Source organism: Neomonachus schauinslandi, chromosome 8 (assembly GCF_002201575.2).
Source record: "Neomonachus schauinslandi chromosome 8, ASM220157v2, whole genome shotgun sequence".
NCBI classification, from domain to species: domain Eukaryota; kingdom Metazoa; phylum Chordata; class Mammalia; order Carnivora; family Phocidae; genus Neomonachus; species Neomonachus schauinslandi.
The window spans coordinates 26,140,275-26,158,752 of record NC_058410.1 but is presented as its reverse complement, the minus strand read 5'-3'; the positions used below and the strand labels follow the sequence as shown (position 1 = coordinate 26,158,752).

At 38.0% G+C, this 18,478-nt stretch overlaps 1 protein-coding gene across 1 annotated transcript in view; it reads left to right on the top strand.

Annotated features, from left to right (window-relative positions):
• Positions 1-18,478, top strand: part of ECT2L (epithelial cell transforming 2 like) — a 63,907-nt gene that overhangs the window by 14,788 nt on the left and 30,641 nt on the right. Inside the window, exons 3-8 of the mRNA XM_021693523.2 lie at positions 4,284-4,446; positions 6,912-7,164; positions 8,011-8,179; positions 8,923-9,061; positions 10,622-10,790; positions 14,374-14,502. Coding sequence (XP_021549198.1) covers positions 4,284-4,446; positions 6,912-7,164; positions 8,011-8,179; positions 8,923-9,061; positions 10,622-10,790; positions 14,374-14,502 — 1,022 coding nt within the window. The remainder of the gene's footprint in view (positions 1-4,283; positions 4,447-6,911; positions 7,165-8,010; positions 8,180-8,922; positions 9,062-10,621; positions 10,791-14,373; positions 14,503-18,478) is intronic.

Sequence of the window (18,478 nt, the reverse complement as noted above, 5' to 3'; positions counted from 1 at the left end):
GCCCCAGTTAGGCCAGCAGTTTGGGTAAATTAGTGGTGAAGACTGTCTCTGGGTCTCATGGGTGTTCAGCAACTTGTTTATGAAGGTAACTAAGCTCTTTTTTGTCCCTAATTGGAGGTGTCGTTTTCATTTCACATTGGAACTTTCTGGGGGTTGACCCACCTGTGGGAATTTAGGTTATGCATTTAGAGGTCAGAGAAAGAGAAGACACATTGCAGAATGAGAGCTATTCAGAGACATGGCTTTTCTTTCAGTGAGTTTATCAGCGTCCATCAGGACCTAGTAATAGGGCAACAGTAATCACTTAGCAGTGACAAATAGCTCTGTAGTCCCAATGGCTTGAGATAAAAGAGTTTGGGTAAATACTTATTGCCAAAGTTTCCAACCAGCTGTGAGATTGGCCACAAACCTCTGTAATTTTACAGAGTTTGGAGGAGAGTAGCAGTTCCAGGGAAGAGTTTGACTTACCAACACATGGATTACTTCCAAACTTTTTTGTTCTAGTGATTCTTATTCAAATATGATGACTTATTTGGTGGTTTGGGACTATATTGGGACTATAACAGATGTTTATTGTCAATATCTAAAGAGGGCAATCAGGTATTAAGTATCTTTTTTTTTTTTGTAGTTGGTGGCTACAGGGCCAGCAGTGCATCTTTCATGGGCCATAAAATGTCTCTTTGCTCTAAGACCTATATGACCCCCAAGATGATCATTTTGGTGGAGGCTTGGATTTTCTATTCATTCAAGATCCATTTGTGCTTAGGTGGCATATGCAGAGTAATGTAAGAAGTTTTCTTAATGGGGGCACCTGGGTGGCTCAGTAGGTTAAGCATCTGCCTTCGGCTCAGGTCATGATCCCAGGGTCCTGGGATCAAGTCCCGCATTGGGCTCCTTGCTCAGTGGGGAACCTGCTTCTCCCTCTACCCCTCCTCCCTGCTCATACTCTCTCTCTCTCTCTCAAATAAATAAAATCTTTAAAAAAAGGTTTTCTTAATGGATGCCATATTTTTAAAAAGTTTTTAAAATAGATATCACAGGGCGCCTGGGTGGCTCAGTTGGTTAAGCGACTGCCTTCAGCTCAGGTCATGATCCCAAGGTCCTGGGATCGAGTCCCGCATCGGGCTCCCTGCTCCGCGGGAAGCCTGCTTCTCCCTCTCCCACTCCCCCTGCTTGTGTTCCCTCTCTCGCTGTGTCTCTCTCTGTCAAATAAATAAATAAAATCTTAAAAAAAAAATAGATATCACAGCGGGTCCTCAGTGGCTCAGTCAGTTGAGCAGCTGAGCAACTGAATCTTGGTTTTGGCTCAGGTCGTGGTGTCTGATTGGTAAAATGGTGCCACAAGTCAAGCTCCATGCTCAGCGGGGAGTATGCTTCCCCTCTCTCTCTGCTCCTCCCCCTATGTGCACATGCTCTCTCTCTCCCGCTCTTTCAAAATAAATAAATAAATCTTTAAAAAATTTTAAAATAGATATCACATTAAGAAATTATTGTTGAATTTGTTGAGGCATGATGATGGTTATAGTATATGTTTTTTAAAAATGCTCTTATTGTTTATTGAGGCACACTGAATTATCAAAGAAGAAAGCACAAGGGAAATTAGAATATTTCAGACTGAATAATAATGAAAATACAACACATCTAAGTGGGTGGGATGAATGCAGTGATATGATGTCTTAGATTTGCTTTAAAATAAAATGGGAGTGAAGGAGGAAGAAAAAGGAGGAGGAGGGAGAGGAGGAGGAAAAGGAGAAGATGATATAGCAAAAACCAGACGGGCTACAAGATGATAATTATTAAAATTGATTAATGCATGTCATAATAGTACTACAGATATTAAGGTGAAATAAAGATATTTTCAGATAACAGGAAACTGATAAAATTTGTTGTCAGAAGATGTGCAGTAAAGAAATGCTAAAAGACATTCTTCAGGCTAAGGAAATTGATACCAGATGGAAACTTGGATTTACAAGGAAATGGTAATGTGTGGAAAAACATAAAATTTTAAAGTTATTTTAAAGATATATGACTGTTTAAAGCAAAACCATTGTATTATGGGGCTTATAAGTAGGTGCAGTATTGTGACAAAAGCATAAAGGATGGCAAGAACTATACCATTGCACTGTTCTTTAATTTTATATGAATATTCACTCTAAATAGACTATGAAATGCTAAGGGTGCATATTGCACTTTCTAGCAACAACTTAATTGCATAATGCAAGAGGTATGCTTAAAAGCCAATAAAGGAATTGAAATGGAATACAAAAAATTCATTATCTTAAACCAAGTGGGAGAGGAAGAATAAATTTTCATAAAACAAATGGGAAAAACAAAAAACTGGTAACAAAATCAAGACCTGGATTCAACCATCATCAATAATTATATTAAATATAAGTGGACTAAACCCTCAAATAAAAGGCAGTGATGGTCAAATGAGCTTTAAAACAAAAACAAAAAACAAGATCTAACTGTATACTGACCACAAAGGATACATTGTAAATATAAAGACATCGATTGGTTAAAAGTATAAAAATAGGAGAAAACATACCATACAAATACTAAGCATATAAAAGTAGGATGGCAATATTAATATCAGACAAAATGGACTTCAAGACAAGGAACATTACCAGAAAGATAGAGAGGGACATTTTCTAAAGAGAAAAGGATCAATTCATCAAGAAGTCATAACAATTATACATATGTATATACCAAATAATAGAGTTTCAAATTACATGAAACAAAACTGACTGAATTATAATAGAACAATTAAACAAAAAATCAGTAATATAGAGCTGAGCAATCTTTTCAACCACCTTGACTTAATATTTACAGAAAACTAAACCCAACAACTTCCAAATATATGTTTTTTTATGAGCAAAATAATTTTTACCAAGATACATAATATCCTAGTCCAAAAAATAAGACTCAGTACATTTCAAAACTGTTAAAATCTAATTAAGAATAGTTTTTAACAATAATGCGATAAAATTTGAGGTTAAAAAATATAAAATATCTAGAAAATCCCCAGATATTTGGAAATTAACTCACTTATAAATAACCTGTGGCCAAAGAAGAAATCACAAAGGAAATTCAAATATTTCAAATTGAATGACAATGAAAATACAACACATCTAAATGGGTGGGATGCAGCTAAAGCACAGCTTAGAGGAAAATATATCATTTAATTTCTTGTATTAGAAAAGGGAAAAAGGGTTTAAAAGTAATTATCTAAATTTCCACCTTAAATAACTAGAAAAAAATAGCAAATCACTTCCAAACTGAGTAGAAGGAAAGAAATGATGAAGAGTGGAAATTAATAAACTAGAAAATGAACAGAGACCAGGCAAAAAAGAGAAAACACAAATTGCCAACATCAGGAATGAAAAAGGGGATATTGCTATCGATCCCATAAACATGAAAAAGATAAAAGAAAATCATCACAATTTTATACTAATAAGTTCAACAATTTAAATGGTTGCTTTGTAGATTTCTGAGTTGTTCTTAATCATTGTTTGGTAAATTCCGCATACATGAATTGAGACAGTTTCACTGCTTCCATTCCAATATGTGTATTTTTTACTTTTTTCCTGCTTTGTTGAAATGGCTGAGACCTCCAGTATCTGTTAAATTGAAGTGGTGAGAGTGAACGTTCTTGCTTTGATCCTGATGTTAAGGGGAAGGAATTAATATTTCGCCACTAAGTGTGATGTGGCTACTATAGGTTTTTATTCTAATTGCACCGGGAAGTCGTAGGGTTTTACTTGCGTGAGTGACGTTATCTAATCTACATTTTTTTAAAAAACCACTTGGTCTGCTGTGTAGAGCATGGGCTCTGGGAAAAGGAGCAGAAGCAGGGAGACCATCGGGAGGGGCTGTTGCAGTTGTGCAGGGACGAGGTGGACATGCTTTGCCCAGAGTGACGGCAGTGGACGTGGAGAGGTGGTTGGATTTGGGGATACGTATTTGTAGAGCTGACAGGACTTGCTGATTTATTGAATTTGGGGTTAAAAAAGAAAACCCACACTTACAGCTTAAATAACTGTTTATTTCAGATTTTTTTCCTGTGGATTTTAGATATTTTTATTATTCATTTCCTCTTTAGAATGGATCAGTGAAAGTAGATACAGTATTTTAAAAAATCTAGCCCTATGTTATTTAGGATTTCGTTTTTTTAAATATAGTTAGAAGATTCTAGAAAGAACAAGGACCAATATTTATACTGGATTTTTTGTCGGTTTTAGACACTAGTGTTCTGAACTACATTTCTGTGTCTTTCTTTTTAGGTTTGTCCAAGACTGGTTTTCAGAAAGGACGCAAGTGGCCAAAGTGGATTTCTCTACAGTGTTACCACGCTTCATTTCTCTCTATATTTTTTCCTTTCTGAATCCAAAAGATTTGTGTGCATCTGCACAAGTCAGCTGGCCCTGGAAGTTTCTAACTGAACAGGTTTACTACTTGTCACTTCTCAGTAATAGGGCCCAGATACCACTGTATTCTGTCATGTGGCAATCGGGGTAGCTTCCTTCCCAATCTTTCACTTTTAGCTGGGGTAATTTTTCTATTTACATTTGTGTACATATGGATATATTTAAGCTTAAGTCCACCATTTTACTATGTATTTTTTGTTTGTTCCAGGTGTTTTGTTTTGTTTCTCTTTGTCTTTTGGAGTACTTAAGTGTTTTTTAGATTGTTAATTATAAATTATTTAGCAGTTCTCTCATGGCTATATTAGAGATTACAGCACTCATCCAGGGCTTTTTTTTTTTTTTTAACCACTTCTGAGATAATGCAAGGAGCTTAGGACCCTTTAACTCTATCTACTCCCCTCAATCCCCTCCCCACCCAGTTTCAATGCTGTTAAATATTTTAATTTCATACACACACACAAAATACATTTAAATTTATATGTGTGTGTATATATATATAAATATATATATATATTTATATACACCTCACAAGACTATTATTTGGTATAGTTAATATTTACTTATAAGTAACCACATATTTACTTTTTCTGTTGCTCTTCATATCTTCCTGTATATCTGAGTTTCCATTTGGGCTCATTTTCCTTTTGAATTCTCTTGAATATTTCTTCCAGTGCAACTTGCTGCTGACAAATTCTCTTATTTTTGTCTGAAAATATCTTGATTTTACCTTTATACTTGAAGGATATTTTCACAGGGAATTTGAACACTAGGTTGGCAATTAATTTTATAGAACATTGAAATTTTTCTGTTTTCTCTGGCTTCCATAACTTTTTTTTTTTTTTTGAGAAGTAGGAAGTTTTATTGTTGTTCCTTTAATGGTAATATTTTTATTTTCTCTAGCTGCTTTTAGGATTCTTTTTTTTTCTGTCTTGTCTTCTGTTTTCCACAATTTTATTATGATGTACCCAGAAGTGTGTGTATGTGTGTGTGTGTGTGTTTCTCCTGTTTTGAGTTTTTTGGTGATTTTTGAATCTGAGATTTAATGTCTATCAGTTTTGAAAAGTTCTCACAGTCTATCTCCTTATATATTGCTTCTGCCCCATTTTCGCTCTTTTTCTTGTGGGATTCCAGTACTTACATGTTAGACTGATTCACCATCTCCCACAAGTTTCATGTTCTCTTCTGTGTCTTTTCCATCATTTTGGCCTTCAGTGTTTCTGCCTGGATTTTGCTTCTAGCTTTTTGTTTACTAATTATCTCTTTAGCTGGATTCTAATTTGCTTTTAAACTGGTCCACTGAGTTTTAAATGTCAGTTATTATATTTTTCAGTTCTAGAATGTTGATTTGATTATTTTGCCAAAATTTCTCACCTAGATAATTAACTTCTTAGACATTAATTATAGGGTTGTTTATTTTTTAGTTTCATGCCTAACAATTATAACGTATGGCTCTCCTGAGGGTCTCTCTCTACTTAATAATAAAAGACAAAAAGAGAAACAATTGTTATCCTTTTATGTGCCTGGTATTTTTGATTGAGTACCAGATATTGGATATAAAATTTTGATGCAATAATTTGAGCCTCTGGATGATGTTTCCTTCCTCCCGAGAGAATTTGCTCTTGCTTCTGGCATTTGGTTAGGCTAGGAATAGATCACTTAAATCCAATCAGAGAAGGAGAGATTTTAAAACTAGTTTCAGTCTTTGTGAGAGTTTGTCTAATTCCTGACCCTCACTGATAGCGATCTCAGCGGATGGCCTGGTGTGATTACTAGGGCTTTTCCCCTTAGTGGGCGCTGAATTTAAATTTGTTTCCTCTCTTCCTTGTGAGAATGCATAAAATTCTTTTTAGCTTCCATGTCATTCAGCTGTAACTTTCTGCTCTGCTTCTCAGCCTGAGCTTGACTTTGGAACTGTCAAATGCCTTGAAGTGAAAAGTCATGCCAGATATTGGCCTTCCCTCTTGGGTTTCCCTTCTCTCTGGGGTCATGGGCACATGAGCCCTTAGTGCATTGGTAGCTCTATATGCCTTCGAATAATTGTTTTATGGTATTTTGTCTAGAGGCTTAATTCAATTAAACCACATGAAATTTGCTGTTTCCATATATCAAAGCTGTTTGCATATTGGCAATATCACATGGTTCAACCAGAGGTGTTCCCAGTGGGAGGTTTGGTGTGAAACAAACGGATACACTGTTGCTAGTAGCAGAATTCTCAGAATCTAGGGTTAACCAAATGCTATGGGAGCACGTGTACAAAGATGGCTAATACATATATTCATATATAACATATATTGTCATCAAAGACTATTTTTGTATGGAGTGAGGTATGCTTCTTATTTGTTAGTGTCAAATTTAGATAACAAGTCAGCTGCACCAGAAATCCCAATGTAAAGAAAAATTATCTGCGTACCTGGAAACATTATTACTAGGAAATGGGCCTTAAAAATTTCTTGCAGTTTATATTTCTCATTTCTTTTTCTGTAGGACTGCTTATGGATGCCTAAATGCATTAGGTTTGGGTGGTTTCTGCCCTATACGCCAACAGATAATGAGTATGGTGCTTGGAAGCATCATTACATTGCTTGTGTGTCCAGCTTAGATTGGCTAATACCTAGGGAAGCCACTGCTATCTATGGGACCCTGAACGAACCCAAAACAGAAGATGAGGAGCTGCAGGAGAGACAAAGAGAAAAGTGCTTAAGAAAAATAATTTGGGAGAAAATTGCACTACGTAAGAGTGAGTAGCATTTTAAAACGATATCTTACCCAACTATTGTAGAAACAAATGGATTTACATACAGATTCCCACAGAGGAGGACAGCTAGGTCTTTCTGGAAGTGTGTGGGTGGCATGCTCTAAAGTATACTCCAGACAAGCTCTTCCCCTACCCCCTACTAGGTTTCAAGTTAATGAATAAGAAAAAAAGATTTCAGATGAAATACAGAAAGTCAAGTATCAGTGCCTCCATTATTGCTCTGGTAAATCTCAGGTTTATGAGATGAAAAACAAACAAAGAGAGGTAACTATGAACACAGGCAAAAGCAAATAAATAGGTTCAGGACAGAAGAACTGGGATTAGCAACAGAGGGGAGAAGTGAAACTGGGATTGGAAGCAGGAAGAATGGCATTAAAAGAAGAAAAGTGGGAAGGGAAGAGGAATAAGAGCCCCTCTCAGCAAAGCCTTCTGATTTGCACAGTGCACAACAGAACAACAAGTGATTTGAGTCCTGCCATCTTTTTTTCACTGACTCACCCTCTGTGAGATCATAACAAATGGGAGATTACTTGAAGCCAAGAAGAAGGGCAGAAATGGATGTGAAGCCTGTAAATCGATTAACTGGTTTCCACAAGAAAAGAGGTGCTTGTTCTCTGAGCTTTGTTTCCTGACCTGACATGACTGGTAACTTGGAGCCCCAGTGCTGAGAGGATAAGAAATCCAAACAGAGTCTGTAAAAAGGGCTATAATTATTGCCATTTGGAATAGTGCCCTGGTACAGCTTTATTTTTGATGCCTTTATCTACGTAGACTTGGTGGAGAGAAGCATGAAGTAAACAACGTAGCCTGCTGCTGTTTGTTTTTCAGAGGAGTTATTCAAAGTTCGACCCCCTTGGGTGAGCGGAACATGCTGCTCTAGATTGTTAAAATCCAAACCCCAGCCAAGTCTCTCCCAGGCTCTGAGGGATCGAGTGGGATTACATGAAGCTTTGGAGAAACAGCTTGTTTTGGCATCCTTAGAAGCTTTGCCCAAGCGGTAAGCAAACCTCCATCTCCTGAAGGCTCAAGACCATCCCATGATACCAAAAATTCATTCTAGAATAATTTAGCTAACACGCAGGGAGCTTGTATAATTATCTGACTCATATCCTACGACATAGCAGTAGAACTAACTCTTTAATCTTCCAGAGCAGTGGTCTTTGACATGTTTTCTGAAGAGGGAAATCTGTAACATTCAAATTTTACATTTCAAATATTCTCGGCCCTGCAAAGAGGCTGGGATGTAGTACATTTTCTATGCAAAGTTATTGAGCAAAAGTAACATTTTTTTTCAGAAATGTTTTTCATGGAGTAAGCATATCCAAATGGGAATATGGGGGTAAGGGTAAGAGAATGGACATATTATTTAGAAAGCTCTGAGGACCAGATGATCTAGGAAATTTTAAATCTCTCAGCTGTTCCTTTTTAAAATGTCATTTTGAACCCCTAAGTATGTCACTACATTCATTTTAAGTACCCAACAAAAGCTAAATAAGTTCCAGGAGACCTTTCTAGTACCCCATGGACAGAGGAGGAGAGACCCAGAGGCCAGCCCCAGCCCCACCCGACCCAGGAGCCCCATTTGCCGCTGTCCCCAAAAACTGCAGGGAGAGACTGAGGTCCAAAGGCCACGTGCCTTGTTCAGTATAACTGATGCCCAGACAACAGGTTGGTGCTCAGTTATCAAAATCCAACTAATAGGAAATTTAAATTTCACTTATTTCCTTCTTTTCCCTATAGAAGCAATGTTTCTGGAAGCCATTCCTACCCTTTCTTATTGAAGAACACTTGGCATGGAGTTCATAAAAATGATAACAGTTCTTCATATGCTTCCCAGCCCCACTTCTTATTAATATCATCTCGGATTCCTGCATGCGAGGTACGGAGTATGTTGGGAGGCCTGCCCTTTTCTGAATCGGGTTTTTTTTTTTTTTTCCCATCTACATGAGAAGATGTATAGCAATCTTTTGACCACCATGTGTATGAAAATGATTTCTTTTCTAAAAGGAAAATGGTCTAAGTGGAAATTTACATACCCAGAGCACTTTTAAAAATCAGAAGCAATAAAGATAACCATAAATCAAAATTACTTTTAAAAAAAGCATTAAAGGCTAAAACTCCAGTGAATCCTTATTGAACTGAACTTGTTGCACTTATCCCCAAAAAGAGCAAGGTGATTAGGATTATTTTAAAACCTCTTTGCCCAAGGAATTAAATACTATCATATAACCATCATTTCTCAAAAGAAAAATGTCAGAAATCCTATTTTGTGGGCTATTAAAGGAGGATGTCATTAAATTATGTTCTTTCTATAATAAGTTATATATTTTAATTTTAATATAAGAAAAATAAAGGAAGCACAAAGTAGACATAGGAAACCTCTATTTTTATAGATATGTGTGTATATGTATATATGACACACAAAGAGGGACATACGTAAAGGATGACATTCAGTAGGTTACATTCATTGGCCTACTTAGAAAGTTTTAAAAAAATTCCTATTTGTAACAAAATGGTTGCTTTCAAGATATGAATTCAGTATTCTTTCTGGGCACCTAGAAATTGACTCTGATCATTTACAACCGGCCAGCTTCATGGATCCACATGAAAGCAAGATCAGAGCTTTGATCTCCATGTGGGCCCCAAATAGAGTCCCTAATGTTTAATAATGGGCATCAGGCTGGGCACAAAGGATAACCAGTGACAGAGTAGGGGTGAAAAATCTAGTTCAAAGTAAGTCTATTCTCCTATTTGTCTTCTTTACGTAAGTCTATGCCATGATTACTTATTTTATTATGAATGTGATGGGTGTTTAAGCAAAAAGTAGGACATAACCATGTGGTAGTCCTCTGCTCAGTTTGAACGGTGACCTTCAGAAAGTGGCATGAGGTTTGGGAGAAAAAAAAATCATCAACTTTAATGACTTTCCAACTTGTCTGCTGCTAATGAATTAACTTTATCACAATGAAAAGTCCATTTGGTTGCTGAGTTCAAAGCACAGTGGTTTTCATATTTATTTAAATGGCAAATATTTAATCAATCAATATTGATAATTCAGAAATTCATGATTAAGAGGAAAACTTTAAATCTATTTTAAAAGGCCATTGAAAAATCATATGATCTCAACTTGATTATTTTTTAAGAGTTGCATATATGTCTCTTCATGGGTATGTATAAAGATAAAAAGGCTGGAAGAAAATAATTTAACTTGTTAATAGTATTTATCTCTGAGTGCTGGAGTTAGAAGTGTACTTAATTTTCTCCTCTTATAATTAGAAAAGAAAATCATTGAAAAAGAAGCCAATGAATGATAAAGCTTATCTTCCTCTTTCTATAATTTCTGGAAAAAGTGTTTAAAAATCACAGCAGATTACATACCCACTGTATTTATTTTATTAATAAATATTCTAAAATATTGGGCTTTGGTTTCATTTTCTAGATGGTGGTGGACAGCGTTAAGGCAGGTATCATTTCTGTGGTGTACGAACATAGCGGCTTAACCTTGGAGAGCCTGCTTTATCTCATAGAGAAAGCTCTGGATGGACAGAAGGTACAGAGTATGGGGATATTTAGTGATGGAGACAGCAGAGAAATCAATTTACTCCAAGGTAAGCCTGGAGATTGGAAACAACAACCAACTTTGCACCAATGTGGTGTTTGTCCACGTGTATGACTTTCAGAGCACTATTTAAGTTTCAGTTTGCTAACAGAGTTGATATCCCAGCTCAAAGCAGTCATACAGGAGGAGTTCCCTCTTATTCAAGGGAGGGTCAGCCTTTTTGTTCTATTCAGGCCTTCAACTGATTGGGTGAGGCCCACCCACACTGGGAAGAGTAATCTGCTTTACTCAGTCTGCCTGTTCAAACATTAATCTCATTTCCACTCTCACAGACACACCCAAAATGATGTTTGTCCAAATATCTGAGCACCCGTGGCCCAGTCAAGTTGACATGTAAAATTAACCAGCACACCATTAAACAAGAACTTCTGTTTTCCCTCTTATTCCAGCCCCTTCTACTTTCTGTTTCTATCAATTTGACTACTTTACATATCTTATATAAGTGAAATCATACAGTATTTAACTTTGTGGTTATTTCACTTAACATAATGTCATCAAGTTTCATCCACGTTGTAGCTTATGACAGGCTTTCCTTCACTTTTTAAGGCTGAATGATATTCCTTGTATGTATAGACCACATTTTGTTTATCCTTTCATTTGCTGATGGCCATTTAGGTTGCTTCCACCTCTTGGCTATTGTGAATAGCACTGTTACGAACATGAGTGTGCAGATATCTCTTTGAGATTCTACTTTAAATTCCTTTGGATATATAGCCATACATGGGATTGCAGAATTACATGGTAATTTTATTTTTAATTTTTTGAGGAACCTCTATACTACTTTCCATGTGGCTGCACCATTTTACACTCCCACCAACAGTGCACAAGGGCTCCAATTTCTTCACATCCTCACCAACATTTGTTATATTCTGTGTTTTTGTTTGTTTTTAGTTGATAGTAACTATCTTAATGGGTTTAAGATGATATTCATTATGGCTCTGATTTGCGTTTGTCTACTGATTAGTGATGTTGAGCATTTTTTCGTATGCTTATTGGCTATTGGTATATCTTCTTTATATATATCTATTGAAGTCCTTTGCCCATTTTCTGATGGGTTTATTTGCTATTCTTTATTGAGTTGTAGGCATTCTTTATATAGTCTAGATATTAATCTTATCAGATATGATTTGCAAATATTTTCTCCCATTCTGTATGCTGCCTTTTACTCTGTTTATTATGTTCTTTCATGCACAAAAGTTTTTAAGTTTGATGAAAGTGTAGCAATTGTAATAGCAGCAAAACCCAAGATCTATAAATTGGTGTGCACGAACAGCATTTTTTCATACTTCCAAATGGCTTATACCGCAAAGAAAAGGATGGGCTGATATCATTAACTTATTATGGGTCATCTTTTAAAAATGTCAATGGTTATCCTTCTCAGAGGGAAGGAGATGATGAACGTTTTAGAATTAAAGTTTCAGTTTATATTCTTCTTTATACTATAACTTATATTTTTCCTTGTTATACCTAAGATAGAACGGTTTTAAGATTTACTAGCATGAAATCTTCCATCTCTGTGAGATGAGGGAAGAAAGGGAATAAGATGGTCAAGGATCCATCTGGCAGGGAACCCTTAAATGGCACAGTGGGTACCTGAATCCCCCATCAAACTACTACCTCTGTGGCTATGTTACCCAGGGACCTGTCCCAGCTGCTAACTCAGGAAATGAGCAGGGAGCCTGATGCTCTGCCGGGGCCAACTGCTCCATCTAGGGGAATCCCAAAAGGGCTGTACAAATGGAAAGCTTAGCTCCTGGCTGGGTTTGTCAACACTATTGCCCAACAAACTCAGATAAACTCATGGCAAGAGAAGCCAATCACTCATCAGACAAGGGTTTGAAAAAAAGAAAGGAAAAAATGTATTTTGGGTGCCAGTAGCCAGGGGAGCTAGCAGGCTCAAGCCTTCCCAACTGACCTCTCCACCTGCAAGATGGACACTGGGGTTTTATAGAGACAAGTTCAGGGGGGAATGTGCCAGGGAGCAGGCAGGGAGCACGTGATCATGAGTGGGGGGTCAGTATGTGTTCAGCCCAGGATCACAGACAGGGAAGGGGACATGTGGGTGTGGGGTGTGGTCTTCTAGGCATTCCATTATTATCAGGGCTTTTCTGGCCCGATTGGAATGTTCCAGTCATTGCAAAACATCTCATCAATGTCTCAAGAAAGTACAATAAGAAATACACATAATGGGTTTTAGTTGAAGCATGAGTTAAGCAGTCTTGTCTATTTCTGGTTTTAACTGTTGGGGTCTATAGTTGAGCAAGGAGGCGTGTTAACAGCTAGAACTCAGCATGCTTGGAATAGTTTTGGTAAATTTTATCAACTAAAATAAACTACTTTTGATTTATCTTTGCCTTTTTTTTTTTTTTTTTTTGTCTTTTCTTATTGAGTTTGCCTATGCCTGGAACAAGTTGTGTTCCACATCTAATTTTATATATCCCCCAAAAGTAAAGCATAGCTACTCATTGGGGTTTACATTTTTACATTTATGATTAATTACATGGTAGCTTTCCTCTAAATGATGGAGAGGTATCGATTACAAATTTATACTGTAGTGTAGTAGGTTTACCCCTTATAGAGTAGAAGTACCTGTTAGGGTTTTCTAACATCTCAGACTTTTTGTTCTGCAGATGAGAAAGATTTCCAAACTCTGCCTTTTTCCTTGTTTTCTAATTTATTTATTTATTTAAGAGGGGGGAGAGAGAGAGAGAGAATCTTAAGCAGGCTCATGCCCATCACAGAGCCAGATGCAGGGCTGGATCTCATGACCCTGAGATCAAGACCTGAACGGAAATCAAGAGTTGAATGCTTAACTGACTGAGCCACCCAGGTGCCCTATGTCATATTCTTTTTAAAATCAGTAGTAACATAACAAAATACCTGACAACTAGATTTTCCCTCTATGTAATTTTGGTGTTTCACCAAGAGCTTTTGCCTTAAAACTGACAACAAAATGAAATCTCCTCCTCCAGTCATCTGAAGAGGTCCTTCCATTCTGAATCTAGACTTCTCGATGGAAAGAAGTGAAATGTTGGGATGCTTGCCTGACTTTGTTTTCAGTTCCTTACTGGGAGTTAAGAATTCAGAGTCTCCAGGACTCCTTTGGAAATGGGTCTGGACACATGCCAGATTCATGTGTCCATCATACAGAATTCCCAGGAAGTGAGAGTTTCAGTGATGGTTACCATCTTCTGGAGTCATTCAGAACAGAATACTGAATTATTACTGTGCAACTTGGTGGCAAAAATCCCAGGACTTGGCCGGCCATCTACCCCGAGCCCTGCTGTGAGCCTGGTAACGCACACGGCTGCACAGTGGAGGCAGAGAGACAAGGTCCTAAATCTAGGTGCGCAGTGTCCAATAAATCCAGAACGTGAAGGAGAGTGTGGCCATGTTGGCGTCCTTTTGTGGCCTTGATATGGCCCAGCGCTGGAGCAGGGGTGTCCTCCAGATCGGGAGTCTTACGAGCAGACACTGGCTTTTTGAAATATGGTTACATTTTCACAGAGTGCTTCGAGTTTCTGTTCATGATAATGTTACAAGCTAATATGACATTTTGAGTTCTTCCTCAGGTTATAAAATTGGTACTAAAAATTTATTGAGGCCTGAAGTGAGAGACTTCTGGGAGAAACTAGGAAGCTATGTGGCCCCTGAAGAAGAAGGGGGTCACGTGGACCTCTTTGTACCACTTGGAGCATCAGGTCAGTTTGGAAAGGCAGTGGTCATGCCTACCTCAGTGATATTTTGTGAATATTTGAAATGATTCAGTCACATTTTACTCTTTCTCCCTTTTCCCTTACACCTCACATACTCAAGTATTTAGGGGGGAAAGAGCTGGCGTTAGTGGTCCGTGTAACCTGTCCCTGCAGAATAAGGTCACTAGTGACATGAGCCAGCCACGGATATTATTTGTAGCTCTTCTGGAAAACACAGTAAAACCAGCCACCGCAATACAGGGGAAAATGCCTGAAACCATCATCAGTTGGTCTGAGAAAAGCCTCCCTGCTGTGTTCTGAACCTGGAAGGAATGAGCATGAACTTGGTGACCAGGGACCTTGGGCTTGAATCCCAGTCATGCCACTTGAGCTGTGTGGCTTTAGGCAAGTTTGTGGACCTCTGTTTCCGCATATGAAAGTTAGGATGATAGTACCTTACCTTACAGGACTTGTATCAAAGTAATGTAAATACTTACAATAAATACACTTATAAAAATACTCATGATAAAAATAAATGATATAAATACTTAAATAATATTTGAATATTAAAAACAGACAAAGTGCTTGGTAAAGAGGAGACTGGTTGCTGATCCCGGAGGTTACTGATACAATTTTAAGTGCCCATCTGTCTAGTATCAGTCACTGTAATTCAAAGTTGATTTCAGTACTTGAAGAGAAACTCTAGAAACATTAAGACAAATTCACTTTTTAGACATCTGTTAAATAAAAGCTCTGCATTCATGGGCTTTTTTTTTTTTTTTAATGCCAAGCAGAGGAAGGCAGAGGGAGTATAAAATTAAATTTTCTCAGTTTCTTTTTCCCATCCCTTAGGGAACTGTGAGTTTTAAAGTTCGTTCTAATCCTCGGATTTCACTGAGCTATGCACACAGGCCAAGTATGCCTCTGGCAGGCTTCAACCAGGGGAAAGGGAAAAACAGAAGTATGGGAAGTGGTTTAAAAGAAAACAAATTACAGAATATCGTAAAAAAAATTTTTTTTTACACAGTTATGACAATTATGTAATCTTAACTATAGAAAATATGCATAGAAAAATCTAAGAAGAAATATAACACAATTATTAACAGCATCTATCTCCAGATGTGTTTTTCAGATTTCCTACTTTTGAAATTAGAATATGGATGGTGTGATTCCTTTGTTTAAATCCTGTGTGTGTATGGGGGAGGGTGGCAGTGTATAGAAAAGAGTTTGGAAGGATGTATACCAAGGTGTAAACAACAGTTGGATAAGTGACTTTTCTTTCCTTTTATCTTTTTTCCTTTTATCTCTTATATGTCCCTATTTTCTGTAATGAACTACTATTACTTTTATAATGAGAGTAAAGCAGTTTTTTTTTTTTAAGATTTCATTTTTTTAAGTAATCTCTACACCCAACGAGGGGCTCAAACTTACAACCCTGAGATCAAGAGTCAAATGCTCCACCAACTGAGCCAGCCAGGCACCCCACAAAGCAAATTTTTTAACTGGAGTAGAAGAAAAAGAAAGGATTTGGGAAAGTAAGGCATTGAAAGGGATCTAGAATAAGGGGAAAAGAACAATAGATTTGGTGACATAAAAACTGTCTCAAGTGAAACTTGATGGCACTCAACAGTAGGTTTCTCACCACCATTTTGGCCCCCAAATCATCCCCAAACTCCTCATCAAATGCAATTTCCACCTGGAGAAGCCGTCAAGACCCTGATTCAGACAAAAGGCCCCAGCTTCTCAGTCCAAAAATCTCTTTTCTGCCACCTCAGGCCTCACTCGGGAGCTTGTCATCCCCAGTAGCTATATGGTCTCTGAGCTTGATCTCCAGCATTTTTCTGAGTACCACTTCCAAAACATGCACCTAATATTCCAAACACCGTGCTCCGAATACTCCTATTCTATCAGCTCTTTGCCTCAAGACACTCCCACTTTTCCACTCTCCGTCACCCTGCCTTCATCCTCGGTTCCTTCTTTGTTAAACTTGGATTTAATGGTTCGTTATTATCATTACTCTCTTGCAAAGAATCTGAATTCTCAGGCTAAATGTCAGCACTCCGTAAACACCATCACCTGCATTCTCTATGCCTGTCTGCACTGAAGCAGCTGTGTTGAAAACAGTACTATGGCTTTTCTTATTCATCTAACCTGACTTTGCTGCCTTAAGTATCAAATGGGGCTGTGGCACTGACAAGCAATCCTACCACCTTCCCTTGGAAAATTCCTTTCCCACTCCCTGAGATGACTATATCATCCCTTCTCTTCCTTCCTCCATCTTTCAAGAACCTCTCTCTCAGCTGTTGACCTCACTTTTTACTCCCCAAACTTCCCTCCCGCCACCAAATCCACCACCTACCCCACCTCGTACCTTTATTCTCTGTCTTCCCTTCTGTCACGGTGGAAGAAGCAGCTCTGCTCAAATCAGAGATCAAGCATCCCACCGCCTTTCACCTCCTCACGACCACATTCCCACGCTCAGTTCTCTCCGACAGCCTCACCCCTCCCTCTTTATTGGGTCATTCCTATCAAATCAGGAACACATGTAGTACCAGCTCCTGTGCTAAAAAAGAGACCATAAGTTGCCCTCACCTGTAGACACTCAACCTAGATACACCTATGTACTGACTATACTGTGGTTCTCAAATGTTAGTATGTATCTGAGTCACCTAGAAGGCATATTAAAGTACTCACTGCGGGGTCTCGTCCTCGCATTTCTTACTCACTAGGTCTGGCGTGTGGGCTGAGAATTTTCATTTCTAACAAGTTCCCAGGTGTTACCGCTGCTGCTCAGCAGGGGTCCACTCCAGATTCTCTCTCTCCCCCCCCCTCGGCCCCTCCCCCTGCTCACTCACATTCTCTTTCTAAATAATAAAATAAATAAAATTTAAAAATTTCTGAAGCAGCTTTATCAAGGTGTAAATGACGTAAAATAAACTGTACATATTTAAAGCGTGCACCTGGATAAATTTTGACATAGGTATACATACCCTGTGAAACCATAAAATAATCAAGATAATGAACATATTCACCACCCCCAAAATGTTCCTCATGCCACTCTGCAATTTTTTCCTCCTGCTTCTCCCCATCCCCATCCTGAATTAACTGCTGATCTCCTTTCTTATTTTTAAAAGATTTTATTTATTTATTTGAGAGAGAGAATGAGAGACAGAGAGCACATGAGAGGGAAGAGGGTCAGAGGGAGAAGCAGACCCCCCGCTGAGCAGGGAGCCCGATGTGGGACTCGATCCCGGGACTCCAGGATCATGACCTGAGCCGAAGGCAGTCGCTTAACCAACTGAGCCACCCAGGCGCCCCCTGATCTCCTTTCTTTCACAATGCATTAGTTAGTATTTTATAGAATTTTCTATAAATGGAATCATACACGGTTGCATTCTTTTTTGTCAGGCTTCTTTCACTCAGAAGAATTATTTTAGATCCACCCGTTTGATGCTTGTATCAATGGCTCATTGTTTTTTTATTGCTGGGAATTATTGCATTGTACGTATATGCCACAATTTGTTTATTCAGTCACTTGTTGATAGATATTGGAGTTCTTTCCAGTTCCCAGGTCTTAACCTAGAAAGCTGCTATGAGCCTATGTGTGAACATATGCTTTTATTTCTCTTGGATAAATACCTAGGAGTGGAATGCCTGGGTCATATGATAGGTGTTAACTTTTTAAACACTGGCGAAACTGTTTTCCAGAGTGGTTGTACAATTTTACATTTCCACTAGCAATGTATGAGAACTCTAGTTGCGTAGTACCCCCATATTGGGTACGTGGTCTTCTTAATGTTAGCCGTGCGAGTGGGTGTGCATTAGTATCTCATTGTGGTTTTAATTTGCATTTTCCTCATGACTGATGATGCTGAACATCTTTTCATGCACTTACTTGCCATTCATTGGTCTTCCTTGGTGCAGTGTCTGTTTGAATCTTTTGCTCATGTTTAAAATTAGGTTGTTTCTTTTCTTATTGAGA